General features: G+C 36.5%; 1 protein-coding gene across 2 annotated transcripts in view; it reads left to right on the forward strand.

Moving 5' to 3' along the window:
- LOC145291322 (natural resistance-associated macrophage protein 2-like) overlaps positions 1–27,899 on the forward strand; it is a 346,900-nt gene that overhangs the window by 256,612 nt on the left and 62,389 nt on the right. For both annotated transcript variants that reach the window (XM_080137065.1, XM_080137066.1), the window contains exons 7-9: positions 18,954–19,109; positions 25,990–26,148; positions 27,259–27,306. In XM_080137065.1, the coding sequence (XP_079993191.1) occupies positions 18,954–19,109; positions 25,990–26,148; positions 27,259–27,306 (363 nt within the window). The remainder of the gene's footprint in view (positions 1–18,953; positions 19,110–25,989; positions 26,149–27,258; positions 27,307–27,899) is intronic.

Genomic DNA, 27,899 nt, shown 5'->3' on the forward strand with positions numbered 1-27,899 from the left:
AGAATTTTTATATGAACCAACTAATGGCTTAACGTTTCCAGCATATTATTGTAGATACAAAAATATTTTTTCCAAACGATGTCAGGCCTGGTCGGATGAAGAAAAAATTATTTTACTGTTGCAAAAACTGGGTTCCCATGAAAATACCAAGTATACTAATTTTAAACTTCCAAGGAAACCCGAAGATATTTCTTTTAAAGAGACTATAGAAGTTTTATCGAACATTTTCAGGGAGCCGAATAGCTTATTTTATACTCGTTATACGTGTTTAAATATTTTGAAACAAGACGATGAAGACTTTATCGCCTATGCTGTGAAAGTAAATGCCCAATGCAAGTTATTTAATTTGAAAGACCTAAAAGAGGACATGTTTAAATGCTTGATATTCGTGTAAGGGTTAATATCCTCGAAGGATAAAGAGATTCGTTCTAGGATATTATCCATTATGAACCAAGACATAGAAATAACCTTACAGAAAGTTACTAAGGAATGCCAGAAACTGTTTAATTTAAAACCAGATAATACTAGTATACTAGAGAATGGCTTGATAATATCACTGCTTATCCGCACCTTCGCTATAGTCGTGCCAAAATAGCTTGAAGCAAAATGTAGTAGGCAAAACAAAAAAAAATTAGGAACACAGATAGGAAATAGTCAGTATCGCCCACTTCTAGATGAGAGGGATTTCTTGTCTGTAATAACCGACAAATAAAACCAGAAAGAAAAAAACTCGCTTCTCGCAGACACGTGGTTCGTCACAATCCAATCGCCAGAACGACCTACACACAATCTGCCAGACACTCGTCACTGCTTTCCAGCGTCCTGCCTTTATAGTGGCCAGGAATTATATATTTGCATAATCGTGCGAGAGTAGACACGATTCTACGAGAATTGCATGGGGTCAATGCTAATAAAAACCCATGGACGCCATCTTGGAACTCTCTCTTCTGCTTAGCCCGAAACACAACAGACGTATCCGAGGTAAGCTCTCTATTTCCCCTCATTTCAGTTATTGCTAATTCTGCTACACTCCCCCCTGATCTCATGATCACAAACAGGGCAAGGGGCAGTCGTCTTTGTCGGGTACTTCTTCGAAGAACTGGAGACAGCACTTCTTCCTTGCCATCTTCCTCATTACCACCGTTATTGCCACCAGTCTGTTCTATAGGCAGTGTTTCACAATCAGGGCAGGGGGGCAGTATCCGTCTTTGTCGGGTACTCCTTCGTAAAGGCAAGAAGGGTGGTCCCTGTTCCGCTTCTTCGGTATGTGCATTATATGGCTCAAAATCATCTCCGTCATCCTGCATCATACTCTCTGTCCTTTCAAAAGACATCATACTGTTCGAGTCTTCCTCCGATGTAACAACATAATGACAAGGGAACAGATCTTTCACGTGGCGAGGTACACCATCCACCAAAATCGATTGAGGGCTGATTACCTTGGTCACCTCACCCTTGCCGAACCTTGTGGTACATCGATTTTGCAGTCTTTTGACCCACACGCGATCTCCAACCTGGTAAGAGCTGTTCTTGGGACGTGAGGACGCAGTTGCGAGATTGGTCTCCTTTACTCAAACTTCGTATTGATAAATCCTGTTGGCAGACGCAGTGAAGGGAGATGGTTGTCTCTTGGTGTGATGTTATACCAGTAGACAGATCCTGTATGGGACAGTGCATTCTAGCCGCTATTCGTTTCACTGTATGGTGAACGCTATGCCATTCCTGGCTGGAGCATATGCACAACAGAATCGCAAGTGGACTCCCCATTTATATACAAATGCTTGCAACGCATTGCTGCAGAAAGCCGTGTCATTGTCTAAAAGGATTTCATGCAGCGAGCCACGCTCAAGGAACACTGCCTTCAACTGATGGATCACGCTTGCCGAGTCTTGCCTCGCCAATTCCCTCCAAATGGAGAAACGCGATGGACCACAGTCTGTTAGAGTTAAAAAATGGAAGGTGCCATAATGCGTGATATCCATTCCAATTCTTTGGCAATTCTAGTTCACTTCCAGCTCTCCTTTTCCCACCTGACTGGCGCTGGGTCAATGGACTGACATTCCTCATATTTCCGTATGACCGTTTTAACGGTTGCTTTTGTCGTGGTTGGACAACTTCTCCTGACAAAGTAGGTAGTGTGTCGCACCCCCGGATGTCCACTACCTTTGTGAATACCCATGATTTGATGCTCATCCAGCTCGTCTGTGTGAACCTCACCTATCACCGGGTCAAGCCCGTTTTTCTTTTTCATTGCCTCAAACCACTGCTGTGGTACTCGTGTCAGTCAGTCAGCGATGTTTCATGTTGATGGAACCAGCCTCACATCCACTGTCAGCCTGTACTCTTTCGCGAGCTCCTTGAGAGTGCTTAGTCGCCTCCTAATAAGTATCTCGCGCCTTTCCATTTAGCGTGTCTGAGACCCAATGGTATACGCAGACAGAATCTGTCTTTATGTGTAGCACCTTACTCTGCCACTGAAGAGCCAAATTGATGCCTTTCAATACAGCATCCAGTTCGACTAAATTGATATGTTGAGAGTCATCTTCAGCCAACATGCATCTTCCAACACAGATTCACACATCTCTAAGGCTGCACCAATTGCTAGAGAGCTAACATCGACCCATACATTCAGCTCTTTGCCGTCCACATACCAATTTCCCCGGGCCGGATCATTCTGCTGCACAGATTCTAAGGTTTCAAACATCATATGATACAGTAGAGCGTCTCTTGCTTCATCATCCCAGCCTTTCATTACCGAACTTACTCTCCTTCTGAGTATTCCACAAGTCACACGAAGCCAACCGCGCACCGGAAAGTGACCGACAAGTCAACCAAACAGGGAAAACATTGTTCATCGCGTAACACTGCTGGGAACCTCTGGAATTGCAGTTCACTGCATACCATCCTGACCACCAATCCCAGAACCCACGCACCGTCCTTCAACCGCTCCGGGTTCTTGCACTCCAACCCAAACTGCGCTAGGTGTTCTCTTACACGGATCACGGGCACCACGTCTTCATTGACAAAAATGTCATCAATGTAAGGAGATGCTGCACGACTTACAACTTCTTCTGTAGATAATACTTCGCTGACAATTGCTCTCATTATTAGCCACATTCAAACTGAGCACCAGACGGGTCAGAATGTATTTTTTCCCGTCGATTTCCACAGTCTGGTATGGCCACAGTGTCTCATGGACCCGGACTTGTAGGTATGCTATCCTGAGGTCCAGTAGAGATATGTTAGCACCTTTTTGTCTCCATTCGCGCAGCTTAGCTGCACAAACATCTGTGTTGGCCGTAAACGCGTCTACGTAATTATTTAGCTCCTGGTAGTCCATCACCGGGCGCACTTTGGTTTTGTTCTGCTGTATTACAGCCATCAGGGGAATTAGGCCTTTGGGCGGTCCCAATTTATCCCAACCATTATCTATCCATGTGCTGAGCTCCTGCATGTATTCTTCACAGATTTCTGCCGGCACTGGGTATTCTGACACTCAATTGTGTAGCCTTTCAGGGGGTGGTCCTCAGATCACTTCCACGATGCAGCCCACGTTCGGTTTTGATGGTCAAAGATGGCGGTGAAATCCGGTTCATTAATAGAAATGGCTGCGCATTTAATATTTTTCCTGCCGCCCAGCCGCACTGATCCAGTAGGCTCGACAACGACACCTCCCAGAGCTTTTATGGCATTAATTCCTAGAAGTAAGTCAAACCTCAGTGGTTTGCCATGCACCATCAACATATCGATTCTGGTAGACACACTTCATCAGTGGATACAGAGCCCGCTCCAACACTGCAGCACACATGGGATATTCCACCAATCGTTTTGATATTCATGTTCGTTTTTCTCCAAGACCGACTCCTGTCTGCATGTAAAATCGTCCTAGAGCATCTGGTATTAATAAGCACCAAACATCGCGTCCCATCAACATGAATGCTTATAACTGGGAGCGTTGTGTTCGCATTTTGGTGGGGAAGGAGACTGGTGCTTATGTGTTCTCCCCTTGCTCGTTTCCCGAGCAATTCCGAGCCCAGTGTCCACTCTCACCGTACCGGTAACACTGTGTTCTGCATTTTCGACAGTCCCTTGCAAGGTGGCCTTTAACATTGCATTTAAAACAGGTCACACAGGAATATTCTGGGTCCTGTTGTTGGGTGAGCGTGTGGCCGCAACCACGTCTTGATTTTGTTCCCCAGTCATTGTCAAAATTATCGTTCTCAACATTAGCTCCCCCATTATCAGGGCTTCGACGTTCAGCACCTGTTGAAAAGCAATTGAGATGGCATCGGGAAACCCAGTGACTAAAGTCAATTTAGTGAGTCTCTCTAAGCCATCTCCTGTGAATCCGGCTAATCCAACCAACTGCCTGATTTTGTTGGCATAAACATCCACACGTTCTCCAGCCCATCTAACCATAGTTATTTTTCTGTATGCTGCAAACGCGTTGTCGTTGGTAAATGCCTCCTTTAATCGGGCCTCAATCTGGTCTATCTTTTTTTGAGCATCCTCCTCCATTTCCATGTAGAGGGCCAGTGTATCACCTTCCAGATATAAAGGTAGCAGACTCGCTACATCATCCACCTGCTGAAGTTGTGCGACAAGTCTCACTTTTTCAGTCACGTTACAACGTCTCTCTCACCAGAGAACGGCTTGATAATATCACTGCTTATCCAAACCTTCGCCATAGTCAGGCTGAAATAGCTTGAAGCTAAATGTAGTAGGAAAAAAATAATCAGGAACACAGATAGAAATAGTCAGTATCGCCCACCTCTAGAAGAGAGGGATTTCTTTGGTTGTAATAACCGTGGAGAAAAAAGAAGAAGAAAAAACAAAAAAAACTCGTTTCTAGCAGACACGTGGTTCATCACAAAGAACAATCCAATCGCCAGAACCACCTACACACAATCTGCCGGACGCTTGTCACTGCTTTTCAGCATCCTGCCTTTATATATTTGCATAATCGTGCGAGAGTAGACGCGATTCTACGAGAATTGCATGGGGTCAACGCTAATAAAAACCCATGGATGCCATCTTGGAACTCTCTCTTCCACTCAGCCCGAAACACAACAGATGTATCCGAGGTAAGCTCTCTATTTCCCCTCATTTCTGTTATTGCTAATTCTGTTACAGTGTGCTACTTCAAAAACAAAATATGCTATAAGTGCAGTCGTAAAGGACACAAGTCAACAGTATGCAAAAAGGAGAAATACTGTAAGCCTGAAATAAAGACCATTGATTCTAAAAAAAAAGTCCATGTATGTTAAAAAAAGGAAATATATTGAAGTTAGATTGAATGGCCGGAAAGTAAACTATCTTTTGGATACTGGAAGTGACATATCCTTAATTGATGAAACAACATGGAAGAAAATTGGTTCTCCAAAGCTGCAAAACACAAAGTAAACTGCCAGAGGAATGTCTGGAAATAGATTAAAATTTAAGGGTGAATTTTATACTAATGTGACCCTGAATGAAAATACGTTGAAAACTAAAATGTATGTGATACCTGGAAAAAATTCTAATCTATTCGGTATAGATTTGATGATATTTTTCAATTTATGGGAAAAACCAATAAACTGATTTTGCAAAAGAGTAAATTTGACAGGATCTGAAAGTCCCAAACTGCCAGGAAGATTTGTTGGGGATTTGAAGAAGGATTTTAAAAATATATTTTCTGAAGGTCTGGGTTGCTGCACTAAAACGGAAGTGAAATTTGAACTGAAAGATGAAGCGAAACCGGTGTTTAAACCCAAAAGGAAGGTTCCGTATTCGGCATTAGAAACAATCGCAAAAGAATTAAATAGACTTGAAGAAATCGGAGTAATAAAAAAAGTGGCCTACTCTGAATGGGCATCACCCACAGTTTATGTGAAAAATAAAAATAAAAAAAATCAGTGTATGTGGGGATTTTTTGACAGGACTGAATGATTGCTTAAAGGATCATAACTATCCACTCATTACCCCTGAGGAAATGTTTTTTAAGTTAAATGGAGGAAACATTTTCACAAAAATTGACTTATTAGAAGCATATTTGTAGGTCAAAGTCCACAAAGATTGTTCTAAATACTTGACAATGAATACTCATAAAGGATTATTTTCCCTAAAACGATTGCCGTTTGGGTTGAAAGTAGCACCAAATTTATTCCAACAAATTATGGATGCCATGCTAGCAGGCTTGGATTTTGTAATGGCTTATTTAGATGACATTTTGATAAGAAGCAAAAATGTTGAAGAACATAAAAACCACATTCATAAGGTATCCGAGAAAATAGAAGACTATGGATTTAAAGTGGCTCTCGAAAAATGTAATTTTGGTATGGACAAGATTGAATATTAGGGACAAATAATTGATTGGAAAGGTAAGAAGACCTAACCCAAATAGAACAGAAGCAAATAGAAGTAATGAAGTTACAGTCATTCTTGGGTCTAGCAAACTACTATAATCCTTATATCCCAAATATGCACGAACTAAGAGCACCATTAAATGAATTATTGAAGAAGAATAAAAAAATGGCTCTGGACAAAAGAATGTGAGGAAGCATTCCAAAAAATTAAAAGATGTTTGTTATCGGATCTAGCGTTAGCACATAACAATCCAAAAAAGGATTTAATTGTAGCGTATGTATGTGGTCAGATGCCTTTCCGGGGATAAGGCAGGTTTCAACAATAATTCACAGGAGAACAGTTTATGTCAGAGACGAGACGTTGAAGTGTAGCGAGTTGTTAGACGAACTCGACTCTTCATATGAAGAGGGTATTTAAGGTAAACAAGGAGGTCACGTGATGTGACGGAGTCCTTTTATTTCCTTCTTTCCTCTTCCTCCGTGTTGTACGGGTATGACCCGAATTTACGCACTTATTTGAGCTAATTTATAATATATAATTTTCTTCCAAGAACTTCGGACGTCTTCGGATCCGTGACGGACGACGCGTATAAGTAATTTCCTCGGGAGTTACTTCCAGGGGGGTTTCTTCGGTTGGATCTTTATGGTCTATACTGTCATCTTGTGTGTTTTCTGTGTCACTGTGCTTGGAAGAGTCCGATTGTTCATCTATTGATGATTCGGATTCGACATGTATGGGACTATCTATTTCGTATTCACTTTCGGTATTGTTTTGATCAATGGTGTGGTAGTTAGGGTGTTGTTCAACTTTGATAATGTCAGACTTCACTTTATATCTTTTTCCCCGAAATTGTTTATCTGTAAACTTTTGTACAGTACAATACTGATCTTCAACTTCCATCACCATATATTTGTTGCGAGCATTGGTTTTAACTCTATCTTGGTATAGATAGACGATCTCTCCAACTTTAGTATCGGTTTTTATTTCGGTAGTTCTGCCTCGGCCCTTATATTTAGCTGAGGATTCATGTCTTTTTAATCTATTTCGGTGTTTCTCTTCAATCAGGCTTTTGTATTCTATTGGTAGTTTTTCTCCTGTGATTTGGTCTCTCATTGTCCAAATTTCTAGTGAAGAGTAGCCATTTTCTCTGAATCTGCTGTTCATATTGGAAATTATTATGGCCAATTCAGTGTCTGTTATTTTGCCACCATTTGGTTTCAATTTGCATAGTTCTGTATGGAATTCTGATATTGAACGTTCACTAATAGGGTTTTTGTTAATGTTCTTTATTTCTCCAACCTCTATTTTGATATGGAACGATTCCAGTGAACTATCGGTGAGTAGGGCTTGAAATCCCAAAGCGCCATCGACCCTGATTTTTACTTCATCTCCTGACGGGGGACGGAATCTTGATATGGTGGTGATTAGGCCATCCTTAAGAGATTGACTGCTCTCCGATAGTAATAATGTTGCCTGTGTCAAGGAAGAAACATTTTCTCGAACTAATAATATCAGTTGTCCTTCACGTTTGATGACATCACTAGCGTACCAGCTCCCAATTTTGTCAGGTGGTTTTGTTGATGATTGATTTTTGAACTGACTTGGTACCTGCTTTAGTGATACGCAAGTGTGGCAACTATCTACGGTGCGATTGATGGCTTTATCTGTATCCAGTGCATAGAATCCCATATTAAAGATTTGTTTTAACTGATGTTTACTGGCGTGTTGGAGTTGTAAATGTAGAGCGACCAAAAGTCCATCTAATACCCCTTGGGGAATGACGATTCTTTGTCTAGCAGGCTGTAAGGCTTCTTCCCGCATAACTATGATTAACCCATCTGCAGGGGCTGATGAGAGTTTACAATGTTGTAAATACCTTTTAATTGTGGTTAACCCTTTCTTCTTTTTAGATGGAGTTCCGTCATCGCGTAGTAGCCGATATACTTGTTGTAAGTCTGGACAGTCTTGTTGAGCTTGAATCCACGTATTGCGAGTCATGTATGGGATAGGACAGTGACCAGCTAGTATGTCTTTTGCGGTGACTTCTCTAACTAAGGATTCCTCTAGGGCACTGATGAATTTACAGATTTGGCATTTTCCTTTGCAATGGATAGGATTTCGGCTGGCGTAATCTGATATATTATTTTTACCTGGTAAATGGGATAATTTGACAGGATATCGAGATATGACACTGAGGAACGTCGTGACTCTGGAGCTTGCGGAGAATGCCCCGCGTTGGAGTTTTTCATATGCTTGTACACAGGGTCGGCTATCCGTGAGTACTTCGGTGATGTTTTCTGATTGAATTATATATGGGCTGAAGTGTTTGATAGCCGACGCTATGCCCAGAGCTTCCAACTCACAAGCTAGCCAACCTGCTTGGTTGGATGTTTTACGAGCATTGAATAGACCTGCAAGGTGGGGTTTGTTTCCTCTTAATACGAAAAGGGATGCCGCTAAGCCGGCAGAGGTTGTAGCTGCGTCCGTGATTATCTGTAGTTGGTCCTCTCTTCTAGGTAAGGTTAGGATTTTGGCTTGTTTAAGGTGTTCTTTGGTTTTGAGGAATGTGTTTTCCAGATCTGATGTCCATTTGATTCTGTTGTTTGACGAGCCCATTGCGCAGACTTTATCTAGAGGTGCTAAAAAATCTGAATGTTTAGGTATTGAAGTGAATAGTATCAGTAAGTAAAGAATTGCCTTTTAGAAAGGTTTTATTAACTGTAAAATACACGTACGCTCTTGAAAGGATCGAGCGGGAAAATGAAACAGAGGGCGCTTTTATTATGAATGTCAATCCCAAGGGGGATAACTCTTAACAACAAATTAAATCATAACATTTTCCCCGTCCTAAAGTATTCAAGTAAGGGGTAATTAATTATAGACAAATTTTTTTTTTTTTTTTTTTTTTTTTTTACAATCACATAAGAATCATTTTATTAACAAATAACATATGAACCCAAACTGCAGTTTTTTCAGTATTTAGTCACAAAATCCTTATATTTACTAGGGAATTGTCGAACTCGGGACGACCTCCGCACAGATTGGCAGGAATGCTGATTTTCAGTATTATTTTTTAGTGAAATCTGATTTTCTTCAAATCAGACGATTGATTTTTGTCTTCCTCATGACCAATGTTTTCATTAGTAGAAGGTTCAAATAAAGTCTCTGAAGTAGTAGGATTATTATTAGAGTTTTCTTCATTTGATGAGTTTGGAGCTAAGTCTCGAACGTTGACAGTGGTTTCAGTACCAGAAGGTAGTTGAACATAAGCGTAGTGGGGGTTGACATCTATTAGGGTGGCAGGCGTTACAGGAGGGTCATGTTTACTTGTTTTAGTGTGGTTTCTAATATATATTGGGCCTGGTTTAACCCAAGAAGGAATTGAAATTCCGGAAGCAGATTTACGACTATATTTAAAGAGTCTATCATGGGGAGTCATATTAGTGGCAGTACAAAGTAATGATCTAATTGAATGAAGTGCGTCCGGTAGTATGTCTTCCCAATAAGGTAGTTTCATTTGATTAGAATGTAATGTTGTTTGAATGGCCTTCCATAAGGTACCGTTGAGTTTTTCAATCTGTCCATTACCTTCAGGATGATATCTACTTGTTTTAGAAGTAGCAATTCCTTTTTTGTGTAAAAAATCCTTTATTTCTCTTGCTAAGAAATCAGAAGCACGGTCAGTATGTATCATGTCAGGCAAACCAAAAATTGAAAAGAGTTTGTTTAGACAGTGGATAATGGTTTTGCTTGTCATATCTCTGCAAGGAAAAGCGAAAGGAAAACGGGAATACTCATCAATTAGAGTAAGTAGATATTTGTTGCCATGTATAGAAGTAGGCAGAGGACCTTTAAAATCAAGATTTAATCGTTGAAAAGGTAATATGGCTTGAATGAGAGTCCCTCCATTGGTATTGGCGAATTTGGGTTTCAGTAATTGACAGGATGAGCAAGAGTCAGTAATATTCTTAATTTGATCCAAAGTAAAAGGGAGGTTCCTCGTTCTTATAAAATGGCTTAGTCTTGAAACACCAGGATGACATAATTGTTTATGTAAATCACGAAGATCTTGTAGATTGTAAGTAAGAGCAGAGATGCGAGAGAATGTGTCAGCAGCAATATTTTCAGGTCCAGGTCGATAAACTATAGTGAAATTGTATTGGGATAATTCTATACGCCAACGACATATTTTGTCATTCTTAATTTTTGATTTTCTTTTATTGTCGAATATGAAGCTGATGCTCTTCTGATCTGTGATGACTTTAAAGTGCCTGCCGAGTAGAAAATGTCGCCACTTACGGAGAGCTTCTACAATAGCGGCTGCCTCTTTTTCTACTGCATGGTGCTTAATTTCGTTAGTATTGAGAGTTCTTGAAAAAAATGCAATAGGACGACCTTCTTGATTTAGTGTTGCAGCAATGCAATAGTTACTAGCGTCCGTTTCTACTTCAAATTCTTTATTTGGATCTACCGTTATTAAAGTGGCGTCTTTTAGATCATTTTTCAATGTTTGAAAAGATTTTAATACAGATGGAGGTAGTGGAAATTCTTTGTTTTGATTTAGTAATAAAATTTTATCAGAAAATTTTTTAATGAATTTGCAGTAATAGGAAAACATTCCAACTATTCTTTTTTGAGATTTAAGATTCAGCGGAGGTGGCATTTCGAGTAATGGTTTTAGTCTTTGATAATCGGGAGCTATTTGATTATTTTCTATGGTGTAGCCGAGTAGAGTAATAGAACTAGAAGAAATTATGCTTTTATTTTCATTTAAAGTGATGTTATATTGTTTAGCAATTTTGTAGAATTTTTGAAGATTGTAATCGTGTTCTTCTTGATTTTTTCCGCATATAGTTACGTTATCAACATACACAAAGGTATCGGTTAGATTTTCTTTTTCTATAATATAGTCTATGCTCCTCTGGAAAGCACTTACTCCATTGGTGACGCCAAAAGGAAGACGAGTAAATTGAAAAAGTTTGCCACTTACTTCAAACGCAGTGAATTTACGATCAGCATGATTTATAGGTATTTGGTGATAAGCAGATTTTAGGTCGAGAGTAGAGAAGATGTTATATTGAGCGATGTCGTCTACCATCTTATTGATATTAGGCATTGGGTAAGCGTCTAGTTCCGTGAATCTATTAATGGTATCGCTGTAGTCGACTACCATTCTTTTCTTATGATTCTCATTCGAAGTTACAAGAACTTGCGCTCGCCACGGAGATATCGAAGGTTCAATTATGCCTTCTTTCAACATTCTAGCAGTCTCTTCTTTTATGAATTTGTTGGCGGCAAAAGTGTAACGTCGGGATTTTGTCGCAATAGGATTAGTATGAGGAGAAAGATTAGAAAAGAGAGGAGGGGGTGGAACGTTTATGGTAGGAAAAAAATTATTCGTGTTTATAGCTCCAATTATAAGTTTGTCTCTAGGACCGTCGAATTTAAGTGTTACTTTTTTATATTTTTTTAAAATATCTTTTCCGATTATTAAATCAATGAAAAGGTTTTCAATGATTTCAATTGTTATTCCAGAATGGGTTTTATCTTTCAGTATTAAATCCACGACAGCTTCGCCAGTTATTTTAGCATGTTGATCGGAAGCAGCCAGAGCTATAGTTTTGTTTTTAGGTATTGTGAAGAGTTTAAGTTTTTTAGCAGTATTTTCATTAATGAATGTTTTTACACTGCCGGAGTCCACCATAGCATTCACGAAGTGCCCGTTAATTTGGCATTGAGTGAATGTGACATCTTTGGAGTTAGTTCCTAGTCAGGATAGAGAAGGTGAGGGGTAGTCAGAGTCGTCATAAAGAACAGCAGTATGAGTGTTAGAAATAGAAGATTTACACACTTTAGCCCAATGACCATATTTTTTGCATTTTTTACATTCGGCGTTTCGTGCAGGACATAAATATCGAGGATGACGTGATTTTCCACAGAAAAAACAAACCCCTTTTGGATGCATATTTTCTTTAGTCACAGCTATACGATTGTAGCCCGAAGGATTATTTGTAGCTGCTACAGTAAAGTTATTTGCGTAGCTTATCGAATGCTTTTCTGCTTGTTCAAGAGATCTGGCCGTGGCATATGTGTCTTGTAAAGTCAGGATGGGTTTTTCTAACAGTCGTTGTCGGATGGACGAAGAAGAAATTCCACCGATGAAAGCTTCCCGAATGTATTGATTTTTGTTTTCTTCAGCAGAAACCGCTTCGAAGTTACATGTTTTGGCAAGCATTTCCAATTGTAGTATGAAGGCATCTATATTTTGTGTTGTTTGTTGCTTCGTCGTCATCAATCGATATCTATTATAAAAAAAAAAAAAAAAAAAAAAAATTTGTCTATAATTAATTACCCCTTACTTGAATACTTTAGGACGGGGAAAATGTTATGATTTAATTTGTTGTTAAGAGTTATCCCCCTTGGGATTGACATTCATAATAAAAGCGCCCTCTGTTTCATTTTCCCGCTCGATCCTTTCAAGAGCGTACGTGTATTTTACAGTTAATAAAATTGAAGTGAATAGTATCAGTAAGTAAAGAATTGCCTTTTAGAAAGGTTTTATTAACTGTAAAATACACGTACGCTCTTGAAAGGATCGAGCGGGAAAATGAAACAGAGGGCGCTTTTATTATGAATGTCAATCCCAAGGGGGATAACTCTTAACAACAAATTAAATCATAACAGGTATAACTTTACTTAGGAATTTGTAAGATCCTATGAATGATCTCATTTCTTTGATGGTTTCAGGGAGATTGCAGGTAGCCAAGGTATTTAGACAATGACTTGTAGCTTTGAGGGTTCCATTGGTCCATCGCCAACCCAGAATTTCTGTTGATGTTGGACAGCAAACCGTTTTAGATGGGGATAACTTCAAGTTATTCTTATGTAGTGTTTGTAATACTTCTTCCCATACGTTGTTAAGTTCCCGGGGTGTGTTGGCCCCGACATATAGGTCATCAGCCAATTTTACCACCGATCCTTTTATCATTAGATCGCCTAGGACTTTGGACATTAATTGTTCTAAAGCTGATTCAGAGCCTGGAAGACCCATCACCGCTCTGGTATAAACATATACACCACGGAATGGTGTACAGATGCCGACATATTTCATTGATGATTTGGCCAAGGGTATTTGAAAGTATGCTTGACTTAAGTCAGTTTTAATTAAGAATTTAAACTGAGCAATATGTTTTATGATGTCATCTACTTTGGGCATAAGAGCAGGTTGTGGTTTGGTGTACTGGCTCAGTTCAGTGAATGCAGTCACTAACCGAAAGCCTCCTGAAGGTTTGGTAACAAGGAATGAAGGGTTTACATATTCCGCTGTGATGTTTATGTCTTCTGGGCGTACGAAGACACCTTGTTCGTATAGTTCATCAATCTTGGTTTGGAGTCGTTCTAGATTTGTCCGGTTATATAATGGAATGCGTCCCTTTCTTTGTGGTGGTAGAGATACGGCAACATTAATCCTGTGTTGGAAATTTCCTGATCTTCCATTGTAGCATCCGATTACCGATGAAAATACCTGATTATATTTCTTATTTGTCGTGAAGAAGATGGTCTTTTCTTCCTGGCTAAGGATGTTCGAGGGGTCCACAGAAATTTCTGCTGACCTGTCCGTTTGTTTGGAATCATTGGTAAGAATTATTGGAGTCGGTTTCAAAGTATCACTGGATAGTGATAATTGGGTCGTGTGGCGTATCTGACATACTTGCTCATGGCGTTTGATGAGTATGGGTATGGTGGACTTGTTGGTGAGCGTTATTATATCATGATCCGGTTTCACTAGCTCACATTGGATCCATTCATCCTGATTGTTATTGCATCTAGGTTCTACTGAAACTATTTTATCCTGGTATTCAGGTGGTATCGATAAGGCAACGCTGGAACCAGGTAGTAGGCAGGTCTGTCGTGGGACGCGCAATATAGTTCCTGCTTTAACATTAGCGTGTCTTTTTATATTGAGGTATTTGAAATCACAGCAATCACCGAGGTAAACGTCGTTGGTGTTTGCGCGAAGGTAAACGTCATTCCTGTCCATAAATGGCATGCCACCCAGAATGGCACAGCTCAGGTCCTTAACTACAAGTCCGTCAAAGCGAAAGCAGTGGGCTTGATTTGTGATTGGACACCTCGAAACATTGAAGTGTACTTCCCCTTCTATTTCCATGGGGGAGACACCGTTCGCCATGTTAGCTTTGTGGATGGTGGGCAGGATATTTAGTTTTAGACGTCTCGCCTCGCTTTTCCTAATTAAATTAGTTTCCGCACCGGTGTCCAGTATAATGATCGAGTTTTCTTTGTTTGTTTCTACTTCCATACACGGTGATGATACAATATCTACCTTATTGATTTTGGGGTTCTGAGGTTGTTTAACTCGGACCATCCTACTGTTGGGTTCGTGGTACTCGAAGTCTTCGTCTTCTTCTTCAGATTCCGATAAGATTTCAATATCAGTAATTTTAGATCGAAGAAATCTTCTATCTGATGTTGGCATAAAAGGGCAGTTTTGGAAGTAGTGAGTCTCTGCACCTGGTCTGTTTGCTGCATCGCAGAGGCAACATTTCGGTCTTTTTGTCAGGCGACCTCTCTGGTTTCCAGATCTTCTACTTCTGTTGATGGAAGAGTATGCTATATTCCCTTCTCTGTCCCCTATTTCTTGTAATAGGGATGGTATAGCATCACTGATCTCCGCCCTAATAGAATATAGAGTGGAGTCCCTTAGAGTGATCGCGAATCTTTGTTTAACAATGGACGGTAGTTCTCGATGGATTGCATCAAGCCAGATCATCACCGTGATGTTCTGTAATGTAGGGGTTAGGCATTCATCGTTTTCTAATTTTGATCCGCAATGTTTAATGGCTGAAGATTTTGTAATCAAGCTGTCTTCCATAAATGAGTAGCATCTTTCCCAGAGAGCCTCTCTTGTTTCATTGGCGCCACATTTAAATTTAAACATGTTCATTATGGTCGTACCGGATTTACGACAATCATAGTATTGACGGAGTCTATCAAAGATTTCGTCAATACTGTGCGCCTCTTCTTTTACGAAAGTACTACTAACAACAGGGGCATGGATGCTTATAAAGCCGAGTAGTACTTTTAGGTTAATGGCTTTTTTTTCCGCCGAGAATCTTTTCCCATTAACCTCTTGTTCATCGGTTATGAAGCCTCTGTGGGGGATGCCACTTGCGACACTGCACCAGGTTTTAAGGTCCTCCAAATAGCGTTCGAATTTATCTTCATTTGAGATATGGTATAATAACTGCTCACACCAGGCTTTGAGCGAGCCTCTTGATTCGTGTTCAGTGAGGATTCTTTGTTTAGTGCTGAAGGCAGACATCCTTTTATTTTAATTTTAATTTAAAAGTTTCCAAATTAATCACCGTGAAATTGAACAAGTTGAAAAAATAGCCGTAGAAAACTTTAATCAAAGATCAGGGTGGAGACTTTTTTTTTTTTTTTTTACTCACTCAAAGGTGTGTTGTTATAAGAACAACAACATATAATTAAATCGACTATTGTAAAAATTCAATTTCTTTTAGAAAAAATAAACGAAAAATAAAAGTTCAAATTTCTAATAATCTTTGCTGTAATATGAGTGAGAGTAAAAATTGTTTTGTTTTGTTTTTGTTTTTTTTTGTTACTTTCGTCCTTTCAATAGTTTAAAAGTTTAGTAAATAAAACTTTTGAATTAACAAATGGCATCCGTTATTTTCTATCAATATCTGAAAGAAAATAAAAGTGAAGAAACAGTCTGATTAAATTAATTCTTTAAGCTTTAAGGTAAGATTCGTGCGACAAGAACATACGTATGTATGTTAAGTTACTGATAGAAATGTGGTGTGTTTTTTTTTTGTTTTTTTTTTTGTAGAAAGTCTTACGGTACACCGACCCACCCCTAGTCAATGGGCACTTATTTGCTTCCGTTTGTAAAACGTATTATTGAGGGAGGCTGAATTCTTTTGAATTTTTGGCCGCTGCCACCACGTATGTATGTGGTCAGATGCCTTTCCGGGGATAAGGCAGGTTTCAACAATAATTCACAGGATAACAGTTTATGTCAGAGACGAGACGTCGAAGTGTAGCGAGTTGTTAGACGAACTCGACTCTTCATATGAAGAGGGTATTTAAGGTAAACAAGGAGGTCACGTAATGTGACGTAGCGGCAGATGCGAGTGAATACGGTTTAGGAGCGGTGCTTCTACACGGAATGGAAGATGGATCTACTAAACCAATTTCTCATGCCTCGAGGGTTTATTACCCGCTGAAAGAAAGTACAGTCAGATCGAAAAAGAGGGTCTGGCGATTATGTATGCCGTGAGAAAGTTTCATAGATTCATTCATGGAAGATCTTTCGTCTTGGAAACGGACCGTAAACTATTACTATCGATTTTTGGTTAAAAAAAAGGGATTCCTACTCATACGCCAAATAGATTACAGAGATGGAGTATTATTTTGCTCACTTACGATTTCAAAATGGAACACCTAGCATCTAGTAAAATTGTACATGTCGAGACTGATCTCCAGTAAAACTGAATTTGAAGAAACTGTTATAGCAGCACTAAAAGAAGAAAATGAACTAACAGATATATTAATAAATACTGTTAGGGAACTTCCTGTTACACTTGAGGAAATAAAGAAAGCAGCGAAAACAAATAAATATATTAACAAGATAAAAAACAAGTGGGACAAGATGAAAAGAATAGAAAAGGATTAAAAGTGTTTCCATTTTCTATGTGTGATGAAACTCTGATGTATGCAGACAGAGTGGTAATACCACAAGTATTACAAAAGAAAATCCTAAAGGAATTCCACATGGGACATTCTGGAATCTCCAGAATGAAAGCTCTAATGAGAGGATTCACAGCCTGGCCTGGAATGGATCAGGACATTGAGAAAATGGTGAAATTATGTAAAGGTTGCCAACTAGCCGAGAGATCTCCCCCCCCCATACGGACACAACCTTGGCCTAAAACAGATGTACTCTAGACACGCATCCATATCAATTACGCAGGACCTCTGAAGGGATATTATTACTTAGTAATTGTAGATAGTGTGTCAAAATATCCAGAAATTTTTAAATACAAACACCCTATAGTGACAAACACAATAAGAGCACTGGATGAGGTATTTAGTCGGTTCGGAGGTCTGAAAACAACTGTTAGTGATAATGGCACTATGTTCACAGGTCAGGAATTCAAGCACTACTGTGAGGCACTGACCATTGAACACATTACAACACCAACTTTTAACCCGCGATCAAACGGACAAGCGGAAAGATTTGTCGATACTTTTAAATGAGCTTTAAAAAGAATAACATCGACACGGAAGAAAAAAGCATTCCAAAATTCTTAGCAATATATAGGATAACACTAAATCCAAATCCAAATACTAAATTATCCCCAGCTGAAATTATGGTTGCCAGGAAGGTACATTCGGTGTTCGACCGGTTAATCTCAGCAGCTCAAAAATAGGAGTTAGAACAAAAATAAAAAGAATTTGATTTAGCATATAATCATATTTTTTTTTTTTTTAGTTTATTAGTAGCAGCACCCCCACCCCACCATTACCCGGTCGATCATGAGCAATAGTACATACTGCCTGCTAATCATTTTTGACCATTATTATAATGGAATTAAACCAGTTTCCACAAACCATTAACTCGGTGGCATAGCAAGGGAGGGGGCGGCACTTTGAGAGAGTAAAAATAAGAAATAGAAAAAATAAATAAAAATATATAAAAGTTAACAAAAAATTTAAAAATTTTATACCAAAATGACTCTTTAAGGTTGTAAAAATTCGAAACTTTTGGAAGTATCGGAATCAGAAAAATGTGTCCGTATTATTTCCCGATTCCAAAACTGATTCTTTTCAATTTTTAACTCAATTTTTCATTATTGGTACTAATGATAAATATTTATTATTAAATTATCAATAAAACTAAACTGATAATAACATCAAAATACGATGTAAATTTATTTTACTTTTAAAACAAAAATTTTTTTTTAATTGCATTTGAAAAATTAAACAAAACATTTTTGTTAAGAAAAATACTTTCAAACATCACTGGGTCCTGCTAAATTAGATGTCTGAGAGTCTTTTACTCTATTTTTTTAAATTATAAGGCTTTATATATTTTTGTTACCAAATTCTGATTTTTTAATGATGCAACGGAAAATTGGACACTGTAAAATTAGCAACAGAAAATTACGTAATTTTGGAATTGTAGAATCAATAAGCAACTACGGAATAAAAATCGACTGAAAACAGATTTTATGATTGTCCTATCAGGGAATATAAGTTAGCACTACACCTCAAATACTAGTTAAGTGATTTTCTATTTGATACTTTAAATACTGCTGAATTCCTTTCAAGTTTCTTTTAATTGATTTTTTTTTTCAAACTATTAACAAAATGAAAGAATATCAAAAATTTAATAATTTCTCTTAAAAATATTATATGATCATATAATTTGTCCTGAATATGTGTGTGTTTATTATATATGTTTATATAATTATCTCAGTAACTCTGATTAGGGAAATACAAATTCCTTTTATGTTTTTAAACCAATGTCCTTATTACGATATCATCTTTTAATTTTTTAGTACGGTGTCGCTGCTCCTGATCAAATGGAAGTTATCAAAGGATTATTTATACCTTACTGTGATGGTTGTGATACCTCACAACTCGTCTTTGCTGTTGGAATCATTGGTGCTGTCATAATGCCCCACAATATATTTCTACATTCTGCTTTGGTCAAGGTAAGTTATTTTAATTGTTGAAATATTTTTTTACTAATCTAATATAATGATGTGTTATGTATATCTTTATATACTTATATATTAAGTCTGGAAATACCAATATATTAAAATATGGAATAAAACTTCTTAACTTATTTTCTTTATCAGTTGATGAAAACATAACAATCTTTAATATCATAATCTTAACGTTTAGATCAATCAACGAGTTTAGAACTAAATAAAGATTAAGTTAGAAAAATTATTTAAAAAAATGTATATTTACAATTGAACAATTTTCACATCAATTTCAATTCCAACGTTATAAAAAAAATGCTTACTAATCAAAATACCACCTAAAAGAATGACTTAATTTACCTCCTATGAAAAGCTAGCTCGGATTTTACTTCAGTATCATATTTACTGTGATTACTTGTATGACATCCAGTATTACTGTGAATACTTGTATGACATCCAGTATTACCGGGATTACTTGTATGACATCCAGTATTACTGGGATTACTTGTATGACATCCAGTATTACCGGGATTACTTGTATGACATCCAGTATTACTGGGATTACTTGTATGACATCCAGTATTACCGGGATTACTTGTATGACATCCAGTATTACTGTGATTACTTGTATGACATCCAGTATTACTGTGATTACTTGTATGACATCCAGTATTACTGGGATTACTTGTATGACATCCAGTATTACTGTGATTACTTGTATGACATCCAGTATTACAGGGATTACTTGTATGACATCCAGTATTACAGGGATTACTTGTATGACATCCAGTATTACAGGGATTACTTGTATGAAATCCAGTATTACTGTGATTACTTGTATGACATCCAGTATTACTGGGATTACTTGTATGACATCCAGTATTACTGGGACTACTTGTATGACATCCAGTATTACTGGGATTACTTGTATGACATCCAGTATTACTGGGATTACTTGTATGACATCCAGTATTACTGGGATTACTTGTATGACATCCAGTTTTACAGGGATTACTTGTATGACATCCAGTATTACTGGGATTACTTGTATGACATCCAGTATTACTGGGATTACTTGTATGACATCCAGTATTACTGTGATTACTTGTATGACATCCAGTATTACTGTGATTACTTGTATGACATCCAGTATTACTGTGATTACTTGTATGACATCCAGTATTACTGTGATTACTTGTTTGACATCCAGTATTACAGGGATTACTTGTATGACATCCAGTATTACTGTGATTACTTGTATGACATCCAGTATTACTGTGATTACTTGTATGACATCCAGTATTACTGGGATTACTTGTATGACATCCAGTATTACTGGGATTACTTGTATGACATCCAGTATTACGGGGATTACTTGTATGACATCCAGTATTACTGGGATTACTTGTATGACATCCAGTATTACTGTGATTACTTGTATGACATCCAGTATTACTGGGATTACTTGTATGACATCCAGTATTACTGTGATTACTTGTATGACATCCAGTATTAAAGGGATTACTTGTATGACATCCAGTATTACTGTAATTACTTGTATGACATCCAGTATTACTGGGATTACTTGTATGACATCCAGTATTACTGGGATTATTTGTATGACATCCAGTATTACTGTGATTACTTGTATGACATCCAGTATTACTGTGATTACTTGTATGACATCCAGTATTACTGTGATTACTTGTATGACATCCAGTATTACTGTGATTACTTGTATGGCATCCAGTATTACTGTGATGACTTGTATGACATCCAGTATTACAGGGATGACTTGTATGACATCCAGTATTACAGGGATTACTTGTATGACATCCAGTATTACTGGGATTACTTGTATGACATCCAGTATTACAGGGATTACTTGTATGACATCCAGTATTACTGTGATTACTTGTATGGCATCCAGTATTACTGTAATTACTTGTATGACATCCAGTATTACTGTAATTACTTGTATGACATCCAGTATTACAGGGATTACTTGTATGACATCCAGTATTACAGGGATTACTTGTATGAAATCCAGTATTACTGTGATTACTTGTATGACATCCAGTATTACTGTGATTACTTGTATGACATCCAGTATTACTGTGATTACTTCTATGACATCCAGTATTACTGTGATTACTTGTATGACATCCAGTATTACTGTGATTACTTGTATGACATCCAGTATTACTGTGATTACTTGTATGACATCCAGTATTACAGGGATTACTTGTATGACATCCAGTATTACAGGGATGACTTGTATGACATCCAGTATTACAGGGATTACTTGTATGACATCCAGTATTACTGTGATTACTTGTATGACATCCAGTATTACTGTGATTACTTCTATGACATCCAGTATTACTGTGATTACTTGTATGACATCCAGTATTACTGTGATTACTTGTATGACATCCAGTATTACTGTGATTACTTGTATGACATCCAGTATTACTGTGATTACTTGTATGACATCCAGTATTACTGTGATTACTTGTATGACATCCAGTATTACAGGGATTACTTGTATGACATCCAGTATTACTGGGATTACTTGTATGACATCCAGTATTACTGTGATTACTTGTATGACATCCAGTATTAAAGGGATTACTTGTATGACATCCAGTATTACTGTAATTACTTGTATGACATCCCGTATTACTGGGATTACTTGTATGACATCCAGTATTACTGTGATTACTTGTATGACATCCAGTATTACAGGGATTACTTGTATGACATCCAGTATTACTGTGATTACTTGTATGACATCCAGTATTACTGTGATTACTTGTATGACATCCAGTATTACTGTAATTACTTGTATGACATCCCGTATTACTGGGATTACTTGTATGACATCCAGTATTACAGGGATTACTTGTATGACATTCAGTATTACTGTGATTACTTGTATGACATCCAGTATTACTTTGATTACTTGTATGACATCCCGTATTACTGGGATTACTTGTATGACATCCAGTATTACTGGGATTACTTGTATGACATCCAGTATTACTGTGATTACTTGTATGACATCCAGTATTACTGGGATTACTTCTATGACATCCAGTATTACTGTGATTACTTGTATGACATCCAGTATTACTGTGATTACTTCTATGACATCCAGTATTACTGTGATTACTTGTATGACATCCAGTATTACTGTGATTACTTCTATGACATCCAGTATTACTGTGATTACTTCTATGACATCCAGTATTACTGGGATTCTTTCTGCTAAATTAGATGTCCGAGAGTCTTTTCCCCTATTTTTTTTAAATCATAAGGCTTTATATATTTTTGTAACCAAATTATGATTTTTTAAATAGGATTTCAAAAGTTACATTTATTTACTGCACTATCGTTTCGTGTGGTCATTAAATTATTACTTGAACGAAATTGTTATAAAACTATAACTAACTTGATTATCGTAAAATTGTTTTAATCTTTTTAAATTTTTTAGATATTTTGAAAATTATTGGCGTTTTCAAAACTTCCAACCTTTTAATACAAGAATTTTAAAGCCAGTTTAAATTTGAAAGGTGTTTAAACTTTCAAATTTCGAAGGCTCACAAAGTAATATCAATCTTTAACTGTTATAAGTACTAAATACGACCTTTATTTCCACATAATTTTTTAACTAGCAGTTAACAACGTAATGGATTATCTCCCTTCGTAGTTAGTTTTTTCACAACTATCTAGAACCATATTTGATGTCAATGACCCTATTCACAGCCTCTTTCATCTTCTTATTTGTCTCAAAACGACAGCCTCTAAGGTTTTCCTTGAGCTTAAGGAATAACCAAAAGTCACAAGGAGCAGGGTTTGGACTAGGGAGAGTGAGGAACTGTCTTGATCCCTATTTTTGTCAAATATTCTGTGGCAAGGATGGTGCACCATTGAAACAAACTTTGCACAAATGTTCTGCATCTTCAGTTCTCTTGCGAATAATTGTGTGTACAATTCCCACACTGACAAACTGCGCACTTATTGTCTCTGTAGACACACGACGGTCCTTATTTATGATTTTTTTAATTTGGCCAATCAATGTTCTGACTTCTTTACTCCTCCTACACCTCTCATCATCCCTCCTTGAATTTCTTATGCAACTCAAAAACTGATGCTTGATTCATACAAGATGGTCCAAAACTAGTCTGAAGCATTTCATGCGTTTCTGTGGCATTTTTTTCAAGTTTAAAACAGAATTTTATTGCATATCGTTTTTCTTAAGTGTCCTCACGTTCAGATTGCATTTTTTAAATTCACCAGCTGTGACAATCAGATTTTACTAGGATGTATTCCAATTCCTGCTGTAGCTGTTCATTTAAACCTGAAATCATAAAAATTGGTCAGTCATCTCATAAGATGTAAAGCAATAACATACTGAATTTTTAAGAGTCTATAACAATTTTAAATGCCTGTACTAAAAAAGGTCTGGAAACTTATTGAAGGTACTTCGTATATACACACAAAAGTCAGTTATTCTAAGTCACGGAGCAAAAATCGGAGGATTTAAATAACACAATCTTGGAGCTTCTCTACCATCAGCAAAATTAATATTATGATTACAGGAAGAACAGATATCTTACTGAAATAAAATCAAAGCAACAAGATTCAACAACAACAGCAGAAATGATTGAAATTGTTAAAAAGATCATTTTACCGTCCGATTTATTTTTTATTCATTATGATCCAAAATGCAAGATTATCATAGTTTCTGAGGTGAGCTAATATAGCCGTGGCTACCGAGAGTAAAGAAGGCCGATGCACATGACAGCATAACGTCACTTCCTGATTAACTTGTAGGTATAGACAGCTTCTGATATTCAACCACGTGGTCACACTAACAGGCAAAAAAAAAATATGACTACCGATTGTCCATGGCTTACAATATGTGTTACCGATTGTCCATGTATGTTCTAAAGAGAAAGAACAATTCTCCATTTGGATAATAATTGCATTATAATTGCACATTGGAAGAATTTTAATCTAACAAAATATAGTAAGTGAACTAGTTTTTGAACCTTTAATTTCTATTGAGAAAGTCGAATATTTCATTTTTTTTTTCTGCAAAACAAACAATTTTATATAATATTTTTCAGTCCGTTCTTTTACTAATAAATAAAACTTTTCATTGAGTATTTCCAAATATAGTTAGCATTTTTCACTGCAATTTTTTTTTTTTTTTTTTTTTTTTACGATCGGTGAATTTTCAATATTTTAGCACCGGGCGTAATTTATTTCTTTGAAATATATTTAAAACTTCAAGTTTTTGTTTTTATAACATTTTAACTGTAAATAATTTACATGACGGGGTTGTATTACTATACGCATAGATTCGAAAAAGTTGTCAAAAAACAAATATATAACAAATAAAATATATCGATAAACATTGTATGATTTTCGAAGCGATTACACGTTTTAAGGTGAGTAAAAACACTAAAAACCTTTCCAGATAGGTAGAAGAGTAACTTATCTTGCCTTGGACAACAATTATTTGGTATATATTTGATTTTTGACCACTTTTTCGAATCTATGTGTATAGTAATACAAACCCCTAAAAACATATCCAGTTTGGTAGAAAAGTAACTTATCTTGCCTTTGATAACATTTATTTGTTATATATTTGTTTTTGGACAACTTTTTCGAATCTATGTGTACAGTAATACAAACCCAAAATTTAATTTAACTTGGAAATAATATTTAAAATACATGTGCGTACACTGCACAAGCACCCTTATTATCATCTTAATAATAATAATAATAATAATAATAATAAACTGGTGTAGATGACATCGACTGGCGCCACTCCAACTAGTTGTGAAGGGCTAGGGAGGATGGAAAGACCGAGGTGGGAGAGTACTAACCAAATTTCCACTGGAAGTGTGCAGTTCAAATCTGGTACCATGGGGAACACCACAGGTTACTGCCAGCGAGCGATCACTGATGATGGCCTGTGAGACAACTAATACGCTACACATTTTGATGAAAAACATGGGGAAAAATGAACATAGAAGAACAGAAAACCAAAACTTTAAATATAATTTCTGTATTTAAAGTAATAGTTATTTAATTATTTCAACATATAATCTTGTGGGCAAAATCCAGCTTCCCAATAAGGGCCACTCTGGATAGGAACAAAAATAATCTCAGTCATGAAAGATTTCTCCTCCACCGACCGAGGACAGAAAAGGTGAAGTGTAGCATCAAAACAGATGCTACACTGTGATCTTGTTCCGAAGGCCAAAAATTTGTTTAATGTTTCTTTAATTGTTTGTTCCCTAAATTCATAATTCAGTTTTATCAGTATTAAATTGTATATTGCTTTAAAATTACTTCATTTTACATAGATAATATTTATATTTTATATTGAATAAAGTTCAGTTTCAGTATTAATCGAACTGTGTTCATTTTTCTTTTTAAAAATGTTTTATTGCTCTTTTTCAAATGGCCCTCATATAGTACTGACAGTCTGACAAATCTTACCTACATTGCCTGCAAACATTTTTCAGTTAACAGGCCTTCTTCTTACTCTCGGTGGCTATGATATAGCTTAGGGAAATGTATTTTATGCAACATGCATGACGGTTCACTAAAGCTAGTATCACCTGCATCATATGCATTCTTATCAGCAGAGAAGGGCTACTCATAAAAAGAAAAAAGCACTGAGCATCATTTTCACCGTTTTGTGCATGAAAGAATATTAACATTACAAACCGACCATAAACCTTTATTAACAAAAATAATCAAACCCAACAATAATGTTAAGAGGCTGTAATAAATTATTCATATGTCTGTCATTTTATAACTGTTCTTTATTGATAATCTGTGTTATCCTCTTCTCTGTTCCAAGTCTCGTGAAGTGGATCGAAGTAATGAGCGAAAAGTGAAAGAAGCAAATATGTATTATTTCATCGAGGCAGCCATTGCTCTGCTTATATCTTTCATCATCAACATGTTTGTAGTTGCAGTGTTTGCTGAAGGCTACTACGGCAAGAATTCTACAGAAGTGGTACGTTCCAACCAAAATTTGTAAAATAAACTTTCATTTTGTTTCTTTCTCAAATAGGTTTTCAAGTTATTTTTTTTTAACTCAGTAAAGACAAAGAAAAGTTTCTCAGAAAAAAATGTGTTGCTTTCTCTGCATACTAACTTTATCCACGCCATCTTGAATATTTGTTGCATGTGGATGAACTGTTCTTTAAAAAGTATTGGAAAATGATTGAGGGTTTTGACATATTCATTTTTTCTGCAAACGTTAGGAGGTGAGATATGGCTGGGTTGAACATCCTTAAACCTTACTAGTCAGCAGGTTTTGTTTCGCTAAACTAAAGTGAACATCTTTTCTTCTTTACTTGTGTTCTTGTTAAAATATCAGAACATTTATTTTATCCTTATAAATAACACATATGAAAAGTTGATGCCTCATTTTCAGAATAGAGGGTGTATAGATTTTTGACTTTGTTCCAAATTCTTTTGAATTAAAACATCAACCCACTTTAGACTATGATTACCCCCCCCCCTCCATGGATTTCTAATTATTTCTAAATAGATAGGAGTGGGTATATGTGTCTTAAAATCATTCCTGGCACCATAATCAGTGTAATATTTTGAAAATAAATATTAGAAAACTTAGAAATTATTAGATCATTTATTTTGCGGATTCTAAAATAGTAATGAACATGTTTTTTGCATTTCTTTTTTGTTGTTTTTTAGAAAATTCGAAGAATCGAAAATTAAAGTTAAGCATTTAACTATTTAATTATTAAAAACAATTTATGACAATAAATGGCTTCTATTTGCACGTATATACAATTGCAGTTCAGATTTTACATGCATGGTTTTGCTGCAGTCAGTCGTTTTATATCTATACAAGTATCATTCTTGAAATCTTATAGTCAAATAGTTTATGTTGTAAATGCCAATAATCTCACAGAAGCATACACCACTCAAAAAATGTCTTTGATGTTGTTTTCCCATTCTTGAACCATATTAATATGGTTGATATGTTGGCATTATCTTCCTTGTCAAATGAAGAAGGAAAAAAGCAAAACTGGATGCATTATAACAGCAGAACATAATTATAACTTAATTTTTAAATCATTGTTTTTTCTCTTTGTAGTATGAAAACTGTATAAAGAACGATGTTCCTTATTCTCATGATTTTAATGTAAGTAAAATATTATTTTTAAGTCCACAATCTGGAAATTATTTTTCCAATTGTAATTCAGGTTCTTTTTTCTCTTATTATTTTTCTTTCTTTCATTTTCGTTTCTTATAGTATTTCATTTTTTTTTTTTCATTCTTATGTTTTATTATGAGGTTTAGAAGAAAGTTCTTGCGAAATTTTTGATTTTGAGTTCAAATAAATTTTCGTTATACTACCTTTACTATATATACTATTTTAAAGAGCGTTTTTCACTCTATCGAATCATTTAAATTATAATTGTTTTAAAACAATTATGTCTTCATTTCAGAATGCTGAATACAAGATGGAAAAAAAAGCAAATTCACACAATTTTCTTATTTCAATTCCAGCTTGGCCGAAAACTGTTGAAACGGCTTACAATATCAGTGAAGCGTTTGGTCCAGGAACTACTACTGAACGCACAACATAATGGTGGTTTTAGAAATTTCGTGGTGGCGACAAGAGTCTTGAAGATGATGAGAATAGTGGTCGCCCATCGGATGTTGATACCAATCAATTAAGAACCTTAATCGAAATCAATCCACACAGAACCGCTCGAAAACTTGCTTCTGAAT

This window comes from Euprymna scolopes, chromosome 12 (genome assembly GCF_053919585.1).
Source record: "Euprymna scolopes isolate OS-2025 chromosome 12, ASM5391958v1, whole genome shotgun sequence".
Lineage (NCBI taxonomy): Eukaryota > Metazoa > Mollusca > Cephalopoda > Sepiida > Sepiolidae > Euprymna > Euprymna scolopes.